The following is a 15,774-nucleotide window of genomic DNA, read 5'->3' as shown; positions in this document are numbered from 1 at the left end:
CAATAGGTTGTATAGCACTTAGCAGCCCCGTCAGTCAAACAAATCAGTAACAGATTGCACTCTAAGCTGGTCGTAGGTTGGGTTCCAAAAATGAACAGCATAGAGACAGAAGTGACGAGACTTTCTGCAGGAACTGACCATCATTTTGCAGGACAGTGCTCAAGCACGTACAGTGCAAGCTGTTACTCATTTGTTGACTGATGGAGCTGCCAAGTGCTATACCACCTACTGCACTCCCCTAACTTAAACCCTTGTAAGTTCAACTCCATTTCTAAACTGAAGGAAACGCTTTACGGCACTCGCTTCACAACTGCTACAAAGTCGTCGGGCAGTAGACCGCACCGCTCGAATGTCAACACAACCGGCACTGCTAAGAGTATCCTACGACTTCCACATCGCTGGCAAAGGTTTATACACAATGCTGGTGACCACTTTGAAGGTCATTAAAACGTTGAAATACGTGTCTGTTTTGTACGACCTGTAAATAAATAACTGCCACTATTAAATTCCAACCCTCGTATAAACTTGTTCTTGCCATGAGGCATGAGGCGTGACCGATTTAAACTGTACACAGTCAAGCATGTGTGCATCTATCTTTCCCTTGGAATAAAAATAGCACAGATACCATTAATATATTACAATTGACTTCTGATGACCAGTCATGTTAATTTGTGCGTACCATGAAAAGTTTTTTATGCAAAAGAAATGACGTAGTTCAGTATTATCATCCTGCAACGTCTGTGGGTTTACATCTAATTCGTCATGGCGTTTTGTAACATCCAGTAGTACAATGTTGAACTCTTTGTCATATCTCTTGCCTTGCCCTGACATCCACTGATAATCTGAATACTGGGTGTCATAGATGTTTCAACTCCGCAAGAAATGGTATGTTGACAAAGTGTACTTTGTTTGCATATAGCCAATATTTAGGCATATGTTGTGCATCTTGATTTACAGGACATAAAGAAGCCAGAATGGACCACTTAAAGCAAGCATTAACCTTCGACTTCAGGTTTATTAATGCATGTCTATCGCATATCGCTTTGAGTAGCTTTGGGTATAGCGCTGCATAAAATGCCTTATTTTAAAGTGTATTAAATCGAACCTGAACTATTTCCTTCAGTGCCCAGCTGGAATCTCTCTCTTGAAACGTCTCTAATTTCTTTGAGAGATTATCATTAATATTAACCGAGTACCAAATGTCACTAATTTCGGATGGCATTAAATTTTGTTCCTTGTACTGAGTTCCTTTTGTTTTATTCCACGTGACTAGTTAAAAACTGATTTAGAGGCTTCGATTAATTTGACGAATTGCGTTGCTGAAAACGTGAAAACCGGTATCCAAGTAACTTATAGGCTCCTTAAAACCCAACCTATTAGTTACAACAGTTGTAGTTGTTTGAATTTTAAATGCAGACTCAACAGCAACGCATTCAAGATCATCTAACTTATTGGTGGTTCGCCCATCATCGCTAATACGACAAAATCTCAGTGGGCAGAGACGATGTTCAGCCGGCCGATAGACTTAGGTCATCTTCTTCATTGATCGGGAACCAACCGCTCCAGATTGTCCGCTGATCGACGATCGATCAGCTGTAATTTTCAACATTCGCTGCACCTCAAGGATTTTAAAACACTGAATGCAAGGAAACATGCCTTAGATCAGACAACATAGTGGCATTCAAAGATATGGTAAGGTCTGAAACATGTATAATAAACAAAGAGAAGACTGGGAGAGGTTTTGTGAACGGTAAGCGTAAGTAGAAACGCTTCAGGTTGAAGCAGAATCAGTATGTGAAAAATGTGAGAGTTGACATGTGTTTCGGATATTCCTCACGGTCTGGTATTTTGATAGCAGTCACTGTACTCTCGCCCCCCAGCAACTTGAAGATTCTGCAATTATTTTTTGTCTTGGGCCTAACCCAGGACATGTTTTTGAAAATTACTTAAAGCAGTTTATTGCAACATCAACTTTGATAATTCAGCTGTAATATTCATCAGACGTGACTCATTTCAGTAATGGTTTTGATGTCTAGCAGTGTAATATGAAAATGTAGCCTCTGTATCAGCACACACTGTCATTTTCATCCTTGGCTTCAAACAAATCTCTTACGAAACTTTCTGGCAGATTAAATCTATGTGCCGGACCGAGACTCGAAATCGGGACCTTTACCTTTCGCGGGCAAGTGCTCTACCAACTGATCTACCCAAGCACGACTCATGCCCCGTCCTCACAGCTTTACTTCTGCCAGTATCTCGTCTCCTACCTTCCAAACTTTACAGAAGCTCTCCTGCGAACCTTGCAGAACTAGCATTCCTGAAAGAAAGGATATTGCGGAGACATGGCTTAGCCACAGCCTAGGGGATGTTTCCAGAATGAGATTTTCACTCTGCAGCGGAGTATGCACTGATATGAAACTTCCTGGCACATTAAATCTGTGTGCCGGACCGAGACTCGACCTCGGGACCTCGAAAGGCAAAGGTCCCGAGTTCGAGTCTCGGTCCGGCACACAGTTTTAATCTGCCAGTAAGTTTCATATTAGTGCACACTCCACTGCAGAGTGAAAATCTCATTCTGGAAATCTCTTACGTTTAGTGAAGCAGTAGTATTAATAGTTTTTTTTCAATAGTATTACTATGTTTGTTTGTTTTTCGTGGTGTTCACCATCAGCCTTTCCTTATGTGCAACACCGAATTCTCAAGCATATAGTGTGAAATAGACACATTTATTATTACTATCACTATACATCTTCAAAAATTTGTATTGCAGTTAGAGCCGGCAGGAGTTAGGTTAATTAGGTTTAAGTAGTTCTAAGTTCTAGGGGACTGATGACCTCAGAAGTTCAGTCCCATAGAGCTCAGAGCCATTTGAACCATTTTTTTATTGCAGTTAGAAGGTAACATTAAACACTTTCTTTTGCTCATTGCTAAACAATGAAACAAAGAAGAAATAGAGATGAAATGAACAGAACAGTGTAGATCAGTCACTTCACATATGACAACAACATAAACACACTGCCCCTGTTGCGTTGCCAAATGGCTAAGTGAGAAGTTGTTTGGAGGAACCAATAGCCAGAACCATTAGCCATTCCAGCGTTCTACAAATGAATAGTTGTCCCAAAATCGGTGAAATATTTCTCGATTCATTTGCTTGCAATTTGACGTTGAGGAGAATTTCTCGACAGGAATTCAAATCCGTTAACGTAGATTCGTTGTGCAGTTTAGTGAGGTGTCAGAATATAGGCCAAAGATTTCCACGTGTGGTGTTGATATTATGACGGTAAACATGTTGTATCGGGCTTTTCTACTATATGTTTCCAACGTTCACAATGGGGGCTGGATCTGTTAAAGTCGACTAACGTCAGGCATTGAGTCTTTTATAAAAATCTGGTGTGGAGCTAATGGTGATCACCATGTTTGGGAAAGGGAGTAACGGAGTCACCATTTAGGGTAATGGCATTCACCAGTAGCAGTCACTTATGAGGGCAGAGGAAGTCACTATGACATTGGGGTTAGTGGTAGTCATTATGATCCAGGGTTAATGGTAGTCACCATACGTGGGTAAGTTATTTGCCATAATCATCAATTAGGAAAATGAGGTAAGCATAAAAGCAATGAAATTAAATGATGAAGCAACTGAACTTCACGTAAACAATTGTTTGTGAGTGCGGCTTTGTGTGTGTGTGTGTGTGTGTGTGTGTGTGTGTGTGTGTGTGTGAGTGTGAGTGATGAATAGCACCGATTTACACGATTAATGCGAAGAAGTTTGGAAATACTGTTGCATTGATGAATATCTTTCAATATGGAGCCAATTCAAGTTTATTATTTGTATATGGAAATAAATGCAATTCAGTGGGACCTTTACAGGTGTTTTGTGACTGGCTCCTTCATTTTAATAGTGCGCTGCGATTGGCTTAAGAGGGCAGTGGAGGGAAGGTGAGGGGAATGGGGGAAGAGATGGAGGGGAGAAAGGGAGAGGCATGATTATGTAACCATCGACATGGGAAATGTTATGACACATATGCAAACAGAGTGCGCCTGAGTCGCCGTAATCAGTACTACTTCTGTGTTTAACCTTTGATGTAAGATTATACATCTTAATGAGCGGATTGTGACAGCACTTAAAACTCTTACATACGGTCAGTAATTACACGAAATTTGAAACTTTTGTTGCCACTGAAGGCGGCTGGATAGACAATGCATACTGGGCACCACCGACTGTTTAGCCGTTTAGTACATCTACATCTACATTTATACTCCGCAAGCCACCCAACGGTGTGTGGCGGAGGGCACTTTACGTGCCACTGTCATTACCTCCCTTTCCTGTTCCAGTCGCGTATGGTTCGCGGGAAGAACGACTGTCTGAAAGCCTCTGTGCGCGCTCTAATCTCTCTAATTTTACATTCGTGATCTCCTCGGGAGGTATAAGTAGGGGGAAGCAATATATTCGATACCTCATCCAGAAACGCACCCTCTCGAAACCTGGCAAGCAAGCTACACCGCGAAGCAGAGCGCCTCTCTTGCAGAGTCCGCCACTTGAGTTTGTTAAACATCTCCATAACGCTATCACGGTTACCAAATAACCCTGTGACGAAACGCGCCGCTCTTCTTTGAATCTTCTCTATCTCCTCCGTCAACCCGGTCTGGTACGGATCCCACACTGATGAGCAATACTCAAGTATAGGTCGAACGAGTGTTTTGTAAGCCACCTCCTTTGTTGATGGACTACATTTTCTAAGGACTCTCCCAATGAATCTCAACCTGGTACCCGCCTTACCAACAATTAATTTTATATGATCATTCCACTTCAAATCGTTCCGCACGCATACTCCCAGATATTTTACAGAAGTAACTGCTACCAGTGTTTTTTCCGCTATCATATAATCATACAATAAAGGATCCTTCTTTCTATGTATTCGCAATACATTACATTTGTCTATGTTAAGGGTCAGTTGCCACTCCCTGCACCAAGTGCCTATCCGCTGCAGATCTTCCTGCATTTCGCTACAATTTTCTAATGCTGCAACTTCTCTGTATACTACAGCATCATCCGCGAAAAGCCGCATGGAACTTAGTAACTTAGATGCTTAGATACTGCTGCCTCTGTATCGTTTGTCTTGGCACAATGTTACACATATCTAAAAGTTTGATGTCGTACGCCTCGATAGCAATTTCACAAATAGTTTTCCTAGTTTGAATCAGTATTTTACAATTATCGGAGAGAGTGCTGGATATCAAGGCATACATTGATTTTTTAAAATCGGTGTAATAGTTCCAGTTCGCATTCAGTATAGTTTATATCAGCTTCCGTACCAGTATTAAATCTTTCTTTTCTTATATAGCCGGCCGCGGTGCCCGTGCGGTTCTAGGCGCTGCAGTCCGGAACCGCGGGACTGCTACGGTCGCAGGTTCGAATCCTGCCTCGGGCATGGATGTGTGTGATGTCCTTAGGTTAGTTAGGTTTAAATAGTTCTAAGTTCTAGGGGACTGGTGACCTAAGATGTTGAGTCCCATAGTGCTCAGAGCCATTTGAACCACTTTTTTTTTTGCAGCTCAAAAGAAAAACAGGTATGTGGTCCCATGTGGAGGCGCAATTTAATTCTACTCCTCGTAAATTTACTCATAAATTAATGACTTTTCTGGGTTCATCGTAAGCATAGTATACGGCACACTCTGGCTTTTAGTTTGAAATTTGGAAGTGCTTTTGGCGTACCACTGAATTTCTCATCATACACCCAGTTTAATGAGTAGCAACTTTTATGTTCCCTATATAACAGAAAAAAATAGATTACATGCTGAAATAATCTAAAAAATTAAAAATTACTGTGAAATCCCGTAACTATAATCGTAATTTTTCATTCTGAACAATGTCTGAATTTATGTTACCTTATCGGAAATTTTCATTACTTATAGCACGGCGAACTGCTCTTCCTGGCAATGTGTCATCACGATACATCTGCTGCCCACATAGCACAGCTTCGTTATCTTCAATGTTGGGGACTCTTTCGTCATGTAACTGACTTAAAAGCCGAGAAATTTTTTGATCTTCTGGTGGTTCTTCACTGCTTGTACTCCTCGCACTATTATGCAAGACAGCCATACCCACGATTATTGACATTGTTTTCTGTGGATTACATCTTATTCCTACAGATAATATGGGAAATCTTCTCTTCCACAAGCCATATTTTTTCTCAACAGTGTTACTAGTTTTAATATGAGACCTGTTATAGCGATGCTCTGCTTCATTTTGCTGATTTATAAGTGGAGTTAACAAGTAGGATCTACATGCATAACCGCTATCTTCCAATAAGTGACCTTGCGGTATCTCTCCATTTTCAAACTGGGCTCTGCGAGCGCACTTGAGAAATATAGTACTGTCGTGCACAGAGGCCCGGCCATCGAGCGACAATATCTCTTATTAACAAATTGTGATCACTAATGGTCTGGCAGTTAAAGGAAAAATATGATTTCCTATTGCGGAAAAGTTCCGCATTGTGTCCTGCAGGAGACTGAATTCTTATATGGGTGCAATCCAAGGTACCAAGAACGCCAGTAAATCGGTCCAACTGACTAAAATCATACATCAGAGAGCGCACTACTTCTCTTGTAGGAAATTTTATAAATCGAGGAGACATTGATGCTATGATGTCTGATACATCACTGATGATTCGTTGTGCTGTTGTATGATTTACACTACTGTTGTCCCCAATAAGAATGTTGAATGCACCTGTTGCATATGCCCTTAAAGTAATCAAAAGTCTGTTCATCGGCGAAATAGGGTTATTCCGATCAGTAGGAAATTCTAACCTATCATTAATTTCGTTTAATAACCAACACACTGTTTTTTTTAGCAGACGAAATCTCTCTCCAAACTTCCTGTCACTATAATCTTCAAAAGGGTTTCCCCTTTCCACAATCACTGCAACACGGTTTCGGTCATGATTTAAATGGTCAAGGTATAACAATTCTTCCTCAGTGTCATCCATAACATCAAAACGCGCCGCCATCTTAATAGCGTATGCTTCTAAAACCACAGTTATGTCGAGAAAACCGCGAAAGAGCCCCGGTTAAATATAAACGCGGTCGATTCCCTCATTTAGCTTAGATCGATGTTGGTGCAGCAGGATTTTGCGTTGAACCGCGGTTATCTGTTAATCGAGATTGGTGCACTCGCCAATTAATGTATTATATTTTTCTTCTTCTCTCTTTGGCAATCGTACTCCAATAAGATGGTTATGTGAGAATAAAACAAACGAGTCAAGACTCCTCAGGATTCGGTAAAAAACTTTCTAAAGCCAAGACCACATAAATATTTCTTCAATTTTCAACAACTAGATTCGATAGACTTTTCTGTCACCTTTGGATCTTAGGAAACGTGTTCGTTGTGAGTGTAACAAAAATTTTGAAGACCTGAAGATTGCAGCAAAGTCTCTCGAAACTGGTTGTTGAAAATAAAGAAATATTTATACAATCTCGGCTTTAGAAAGTTTTCACCAATTAAAACAGATCGCACTTTCTCATGTGACAACATGTGAAAATTCAGTCCTTACGACTCGTTTGGCTCCTTTGATATAAAGATCTACCAAGAATTTTCGATACTCCTACATCACCTTTTTGTTTATTTTGTTGTAGGTTGGAGGATGTGGAGTGGAGCAAAAAGCTCCTTCACATGTCTCATCAGCAGAGAAGACATCTCTTGGACGAGCTATTAGTTACTAATGTGCAGCTCTCAAAAGCTATAACGAGTAACATGGAATGCTATTGGTGGAGCGGCAATGCGTTCACCTATAACAGTAGCTGGACTGATTCTGGTGGGTACCTATATCATTTGTCATAAAACGTATTGTAGTAGACGATTTGGGAGGGAGTAATTACTTTCCGCTGCCAAAATGTTTGTATGTGAATTTCGTACGCTTTCTGGTAGCAATATAGAAGTGTAACCTGAACGAATTATTCTCTTTTCGACAGAGGAGGAGCTGTGGTTTAAAGAATGGACTTGCACAGGAGAATAGTCAGATTCAGATCGTTGTCCGCTAGGGCGCTTGTTCCAGAATGCTCTAGCACTTACCCGCGAAAGGCAAAGGCTCCGAGTTCGAATCTCGGTCTGGCACACAGTTTTAATCTGCGAGGAAGTTTCAGGGTGCTTCTTGTTAGGCTCTTTTTGTAAAATGTTATGTAATTTATCTAGGATTACCCAGTGTTTTGGTTCAGTCTTCGTAAAAATGTGTAGTGTTAATTTGTGCTAAATAGGGTAAGGGGAAGTAGTGTCCATGATTTATCAGTGTAGGAAAAGCCATAAACAAAAGATCATCAGCTTAGGATAATATTTAAAATCAGGCTTATCCTTTCTGTCCGATTGTTACTGCTGGCGCCGCTTTGTACTTGGCAGCAAATAACGACATTCTCGCAGGTTTCTTGGTCGTTTAAGCTTGCATGCTGTTGGCACTTCGATGAGTGGGGATGCGTGAGTCCTAGGGATGGGTAGTGGGGGATTGGGGATGGCTTTCATATGGCTAATACGCTTTGTTGTCAGCATTCTTGGAGCGACGATCTCAGGACATTGGTTATGTGGTGATGCCAGAGTTCTGGGGACGATGATGTTATCGCCTAGCTGGACATGGCTGGGTGTGGTGATGTCGGAATTCCTGGAACGATGATGCCGAAATTACTTCAGAAATGCTTAGTGATCCATTACGCCTAACGAATGGAAAATGACAATTTTGAAACCAATTTCACGAAGCATTCCGCACTGTACCACTTGTCTTGAAGATCATGGCTCCTTGCGCTCACCGTGATTAGCTGAAAATTTTATATAAGGTCATGAAACGATGTTATTGCCTAAGGCAACTTAAGAAATTTGTTCTGCTGAAGGCAATTCAAGAAATATTTCAAATACGTTTCACGTGATACGGACACTTTCATGAGGAAAGCTTGAATGAGCGCGAGTGTGGACAAGCATCAAGAATCGGAGGACCGAGAAATACGTTCGTGAGGGGAAGAGTTCAAGAGACAGTGAAATTTAAACTCAGTCACTGTTCGTAAAGCAACGCGAAATCTTATGAACAGTACATACAAATGTCATTTAACAGATTATAAGGGTGTACAGAACCACACCTCAACGAAAGACGAAAATGTAACACGATATCCACAATAATATTACTTAGTGAGCGGTAGAGTAGTATGATCAGTCATTGATATGTTCAGATTACCCAATAAAAAGCAAATATTGATGCCCACAAAGACACGAATCCGACAAAGTGCTAACACTGTTCACTTAGAACACAACTGCAGAACACATTCCTTGCTATAACCGCACCAGATAAAATACGTTGCTAGGAAAAAAATTAGTGCACCTGGAAAGACGACGTAATTTTGACCCGATGATGTCATACGCCTCAACGTTGTCCGCCAACAGATATCGTAATGGCATAGCTATCAGAGCGCCATATGTGTCCACCCTTTAATAGGCAATGCTCACTTCCAGAAGGCTCATTGCGGTGCAGACGTGTGGAGCAAGTAGGTAACCATGCCACGGAGACACACTTGTGCTTCGTATAGCCAAGTGAGTAATTTTAAAAGCAGTCAAACTGTGGCATCCCGAATGTCGGGATGATCCTTCGTGAAGACTGCCACACAAGTTGGATGTCCTGCATCAGCTGTGCGACGATGCTGGTATCAGTGGTCATGTGAACACTCTCACACATGTAGACGAGGCCGTGGAAGAACATGAAGCACAGATGACCATCATCCTACTGTAAGGACAGCAGTGGCAGGTCTTACAGTAACCGCAGTACAGATAAGAGAGCCTGTGTCAACACAAACTGTTGCCAACTGGTTATTAGCAATGGGACCACGGGCATGCACACCTCAGGCCCATTTACCACTCAAGGTGAAGCGTGAACGTTCACGGCCCGGCTCGTGCCATTAGACCAGGTGCGGGCAAAAGTTGCACTCGGCTCATGAGCACACGGCGCTGCACGTGTGCTGCTCGCGTTCAGTCGTCAAACGGGACAGTGACGACAGCCGGCAGGTGTAGTACCAGGCTAAGCTGCGGACGTTGAAGCGAAGCGACCACTACGTAGTGAACGTTGTGTTTCAAGAACCGGAAAACGCAGAGTGAATCAAGGAAACGGAGAAGTGGAGATTTGCTATCTTTTAAAAAGGAATGGGAGAATCATTTTTTCTTTGTGCAAAAACGTGAAAATTCGAACTGTACAATATGTGACAGTATTCTCGCTGGTCAGCGGAAGTTTAATATTGAACGCCATTATAATAAATTTCAATATGTTCCCGTAATTAGTGCAATAAAAGAGGAATTTCTCAAGCGATTTGGGGATATATCACACTTATCCCAAGGTTTTGAATAGTTCTCGAGACAATTTGCTGTTTCTGTAGATAATATTCATCCTAGTTTGAAAATGAAATTAATAGATCTGCACTGTAGATTCTACAGCATAATTCTCGTCTGAGAGACAAGTTCCTTTTGTCAAGACGTATAATAGATTTTTATCACGACTTTCCACAGCAAGAGTTTCCTCGTCTCCATCGTGAAGTCGTGAAGATAATGTCAATGTCTGGCTCCACATACATTTGTGAGAGACTTTTTCTGTTATGAAAATTAATGTCTCGGTAAGAGCAAACATTAGTAATGAATATTTACGTAGCTGTTTGCGTTTGTCTGTATGTAGAAATTTTCTCCCAGACATTAAATGTATTGTAAACTCCACCGGTGATAATTAAATAAAACGTATCGTAGGTAAAAGGCACTCTTTCAAACCACGATTTCTTTCAAGCACTCCTACTAACCTTATTCCTTCATTCAATAAAACAGGCCAGGAAACAAAACGCATTACAGAGGAAGAAGCGGAGAGACGGTATGGTGGGGAGTGGAGAGAAGCGGGTGGCCAGCTAGCTCCAGTGTGCACGCACAACACCTGTTAACTGCACACGTGCAAGTGCATCGCACACGTGCAGGATTCCTGCCCGCCCCTGCATTAGACAGTTGCTTGGAGATGACATGGGGCGCCATTCTCTTCAGTGATGGAATCAAATTCTGCCTGCACGAAAGTGACGTTCACTTGTGTATATGACGTAGACCTAGTGAGTCTTGTCTCGAGGAAGCATTCGTTCTGTATACACTGGCATTATGCTCTGGGGTGCGATAAGCTACAACTCTAGTTACCATGGGGATGCTAACCAGCGCTCGGTGAGTGCAGAATGTTGTTAGACCCGTTCTATTGCCGTCGTTGCAGCAGGAAGATGATGTGTTGCTTCAACAGGATAATGCTCACCTATAGTCTGGCCATGAAAATCAACGTGCTCTGAAAGATGTAGATCAACTGCCCTGGCCAGCATGATCACTGGAACTGCCTCGAATTGAGCACTCGTGAGACATGGTTGGGCGAGAAGTGACTCATACGACTTGTCAATGAACAACTCTTAACAGAACTACGCCATCACGTCGGGCAGGCTTGATTGATATGACGTATCCCAGGACAATATTCGCCATCTGTACGATCGATTGGATGCCATAGTCAGCGCCTGCATCTTCGCCCTTGGAGGCTACACTACGTATTAATATCGTTTTTTCAGCATGTGTCGATAACTGTTAGCTCAGAACCGCTTGAGTTACTGATCTGTAAATGTAATCATGTCAAGTACTTGATATCCACTGTTTCAACAATAAACCTTGAGTGAACTGGAAACTTCTAAAAGGGCGTAGTAATTCGTTTTCCAATAGCGCATAATAACGCCAGTTTACGGCAAGCAAGTAACTGTCTCACCAATAATCCTGCGTAATTTAGCTTCAGAATGCCCATTTTGATGCCACAAGACAAATTTCGATTCTTGCCCATTTTGATGCCGCAAGACAAATTTCGATTCTTAACAAATGAGCAGCAGGCGTAAAATGTACACAGCTGGAGGAAATGCAGAGTGCCTTGTCTACCTATCCACACCACTAACCTTTCGTTCATACATAAAAAATTATACTATATTATATGACCTGGTTACCGGGATAACACAATGATTTTACTGTCTTACAGTCACGGTTGGCAACACTCAGCTATGGATATATACGAAACAGTTGCAAGAAGACATTCTAATATTGTTGCTGGCTACTGTTGCACAACATTATGAAAAGTTCATTGTTGCATAAGCTTTGCTACTGTGAACCTTAACTCGGAATTCTCATGGATTATAAACTGGAATTCTCTAAATCTGAATACAGCAGATTAAGCTATAAAGCGAAAGAAGAGTACATTAAAAAGTTACTGTCTACTGTTGATACAAAGAATGACGCTACTGATTTTAGCGACAAAGATTCTACAGACGAATGGACTTCGAGTAAGGAAGATGCTGCTGCTTCAGGTATTGAAGATGCTATTGGCGCTTGTAGTGATAATGAAGTTGAAGGAGTGGCAAGTGATAGTACTAGCGATGCAAATGATAGATTTGACGAAAAGAGTGAAGCGATTGTGTCTGCTGCAGGCATTGTACATGGTAAAGATGGAACTAAATATGGAATAAGGGACCTTTTGAGACATAAAAGTTGCTGAAGCATAGTATTTTGGTGGACAGATCTGGTCCTACAACCAAACTTCTTTCTATGAAAGACACCGTCAAGAGTATATTTACAGAAGAAATGTGTGATATAACATTATGTGAAACCAAGAAGAAGGCAAATCAGAATACTCAAAAACGTTAACATCAAATCATAAGGAGCAGTGAAAGGGTAAGAAGCCATTGACAACTGAAGAATTTGACGCATATCTTGGTATACTATACAGCTGAAATAAAATTCCCTAAGACTAAACACGCAAAGGAAATGTGGAAAATAAATGCATTCTCATTGTATTGCGAAAGCTTTTCCCCCGACAGGTTTCGGCAGATAAGCAGATTTATAAGATTAGACAATATGTAAACTAGGGCTGAGCGTTTGAAAAGTGACAGAGCTGCTGCAGTATCTGACATATTTGAAATGCTACATTGAGATATTCGTAAACACAAAGTGCCTTCTGATTGTCTCACTGTTGTGAGCAGCTTTTTCTTAAAAAACGAAAGACAAGGTTTACTCAGTACACGCCCTCAGAGCCAGCCAGATATGGCTTGAAGGTATGGTGGGTTTATGATTCTCGAAATTCTTATCCAATAACAGGTAGATCTGTTCACGGAAGAGAAACTAATCAAGGCGAGATGGCAGTAAAACATTTATGTACCATTTCGAAGATACTGACAGAAACATAGTCACTGACAATTTTTTCACAACTCTACCATTAGCAAATCCGTTGATGACTTGAGATGTGCCCATAGTTGGTACTGGGAAAAGAAAGGCGCCCTGTATACGGCCAGATATAGTCTTCCTCTTCACGCCAAGAACTGTCGTGTATATTTGGATTCAGTGAAGATAACATTTGTCTGTGTTCATACTTTTTAGAGACGAAGAAAACAGTTCTAATATTATCTACAACGCATTGTGATGCATCCATTTCTGGCCAGGGTTACCAACTGTCCGATTTTAGACGGAACAGTCAGGTTTTCAAATAAAATCTGTGATGTCCGGTCGAACGTCCCTAACAGACGTCAAAAGTCCTGTTTTTGGGCCACCTTAAATTAGGCTAAATTTATATTTCCCAATTTAATTTTTACATTTTTTTTTTCCAGAAGCCAAATAATGAAAATGGAAACAGTTAAACTTTTCAGTTTGATTATTCTTTGGTTTCAATATTTCGTATCAGATTGTCACAAGTTAGCGGCGTTATCGGTTTGTAGCAAAGAATTCCATTGTATTTTAGTATAAGTTGGCACGTTCTTTGTTCCACAAGCCGTGTCAAAGACGTCGAAGGGGCTTTGTATTTTTATTACACCGCGGTGTCCGTTGTCGTCCACTGTCATCGACTCATTTGAAGATCGCTCCAATGAGAACGAACTATGAAAGACAGGCCAATAATAGCTTGTATTTTCTTATGACGGCTGCATGTCACTTCCACCTGGACAATAAAGCAGAATTACAACATCCGTTTACGTCTATTTGTTCTTCTGCACGTCTATAGTATGCAGCGGAAAAAAAACAAACAAAACTAGCCCTGACAGTGTCGCATTTTCATTTTATTATCGATGTTTACAATAAAGACCTACTAAGTTTAAAATAATATCGCTGTGGAACAAATGAACGTATCAAGTACAGGGTTATTACAAATAATTGAAGCGATTTCACAGCTCTACAATAACTTTATTATTTGAGATATTTTCACAATGCTTTGCGCACACATACAAAAACTCAAAAAGTTTTTTTAGGCATTCACAAATGTTCGATATGTGCCCCTTTAGTGATTCGACAGACATCAAGCCGATAATCAAGTTCCTCGGCGCAGCATGTCCCCATCAATGAGTTCGAAAGCATCGTTGATGTGAGCTCGCAGTTCTGGCACGTTTCTTGGTAGAGGAGGTTTAAACACTGAATCTTTCACATAACCCCACAGAAAGAAATCGCATGGGGTTAAGTCGGGAGAGCGTGGAGGCCATGACATGAATTGCTGATCATGATCTCCACCACGACCGATCCATCGGTTTTCCAATCTCCTGTTTAAGAAATGCCGAACATCATGATGGAAGTGCGGTGGAGCACCATCATGTTGAAAGATGAAGTCGGCGCTGTCGGTCTCCAGTTGTGGCATGAGCCAATTTTCCAGCATGTCCAGATACACTTGTCCTGTAACGTTTCTTTCGCAGAAGAAAAAGGGGCCGTAAACTTTAAGCCGTGAGATTGCACAAAACACGTTAACTTTTGGTGAATTGCGAATTTGCTGCACGAATGCGTGAGGATTCTCTACCGCTCAGATTCGCACATTGTGTTTGTTCACTTCACCATTAAGAAAAAATGTTGCTTTATCACCGAAAAAAAGTCTCGCACTGAACGCATCCTCTTCCATGAGCTGTTGTACTGCGTCGAAAATTCAAAGCGTTTGACTTTGTCATCTGGTGTCAGGGCTTGTAGCAATTGCTTCTGCTGTAGCCTTTTCCGTAAGATTTCCAAACCGTCGGCTGTGGTACGTTTAGCTCCCTGCTTGCTTTATTCGTCGACTTCCGCGGGCTACGCTTGAAACTTGCCCGCACGCGTTCAACTGTTTCTTCGCTCACTGCAGGCCGACCCGTTGATTTCCCCTTACAGAGGCATCCAGAAGCTTTAAACTGAGCATACCATCGTCGAATGGAGTTAGCAGTTGGTGGATCTTTGTTGAACTTCGTCCTGAAGCGTCGTTGCACTGTTATGACTGACTGATGTGAGTGCATTTCAAGCACGACATACGCTATCTCGGCTCCTGTCGCCATTTTGTCTCACTGCGCTCTCGAGCGCTCTGGCGGCAGAAACCTGAAGTGCGGCTTCAGCCGAACAAAACTTTATGAGTTTTTCTACGTATCTGTAGTGTGTCGTGACCATATGTCAATGAATGGAGCTACAGTGAATTTATGAAATCGCTTCAATCATTTGTAATAGCCCTGTATACCCATTGCTGCACACGGCTGATTGATGTGTGGCTGTATTAGGTGAACCGCACACGACATGCGTTTAGTTTGAAATTGAAGCGTTTAAGAACGGCATTATAGTGACTGAGGATATGTATATATATATATATATATATATATATATATATATATATATATATTATAGTGAGTTTCTCAAATGAAGCAGGCTAAAAAACGGCACCGTGAGTGTCATTTCAACGACAAATGGCCACAAGAAACAGACTTTTGTAGGTGGCTTTCGGAACAAGA

At 41.4% G+C, this 15,774-nt stretch overlaps 1 protein-coding gene across 1 annotated transcript in view; it reads left to right on the top strand.

The window, feature by feature from the left end:
• The window catches only part of LOC126191335 (uncharacterized), an 85,559-nt gene that overhangs the window by 16,441 nt on the left and 53,344 nt on the right, over positions 1-15,774 (top strand). The window contains exon 2 of the mRNA XM_049932170.1: positions 7,633-7,811. Coding sequence (XP_049788127.1) covers positions 7,633-7,811 — 179 coding nt within the window. The remainder of the gene's footprint in view (positions 1-7,632; positions 7,812-15,774) is intronic.

The sequence above is a fragment of the Schistocerca cancellata genome, chromosome 6, assembly GCF_023864275.1.
Source record: "Schistocerca cancellata isolate TAMUIC-IGC-003103 chromosome 6, iqSchCanc2.1, whole genome shotgun sequence".
NCBI classification, from domain to species: Eukaryota; Metazoa; Arthropoda; class Insecta; order Orthoptera; family Acrididae; genus Schistocerca; species Schistocerca cancellata.
This window is presented reverse-complemented; position numbering and strand designations above follow the sequence as displayed.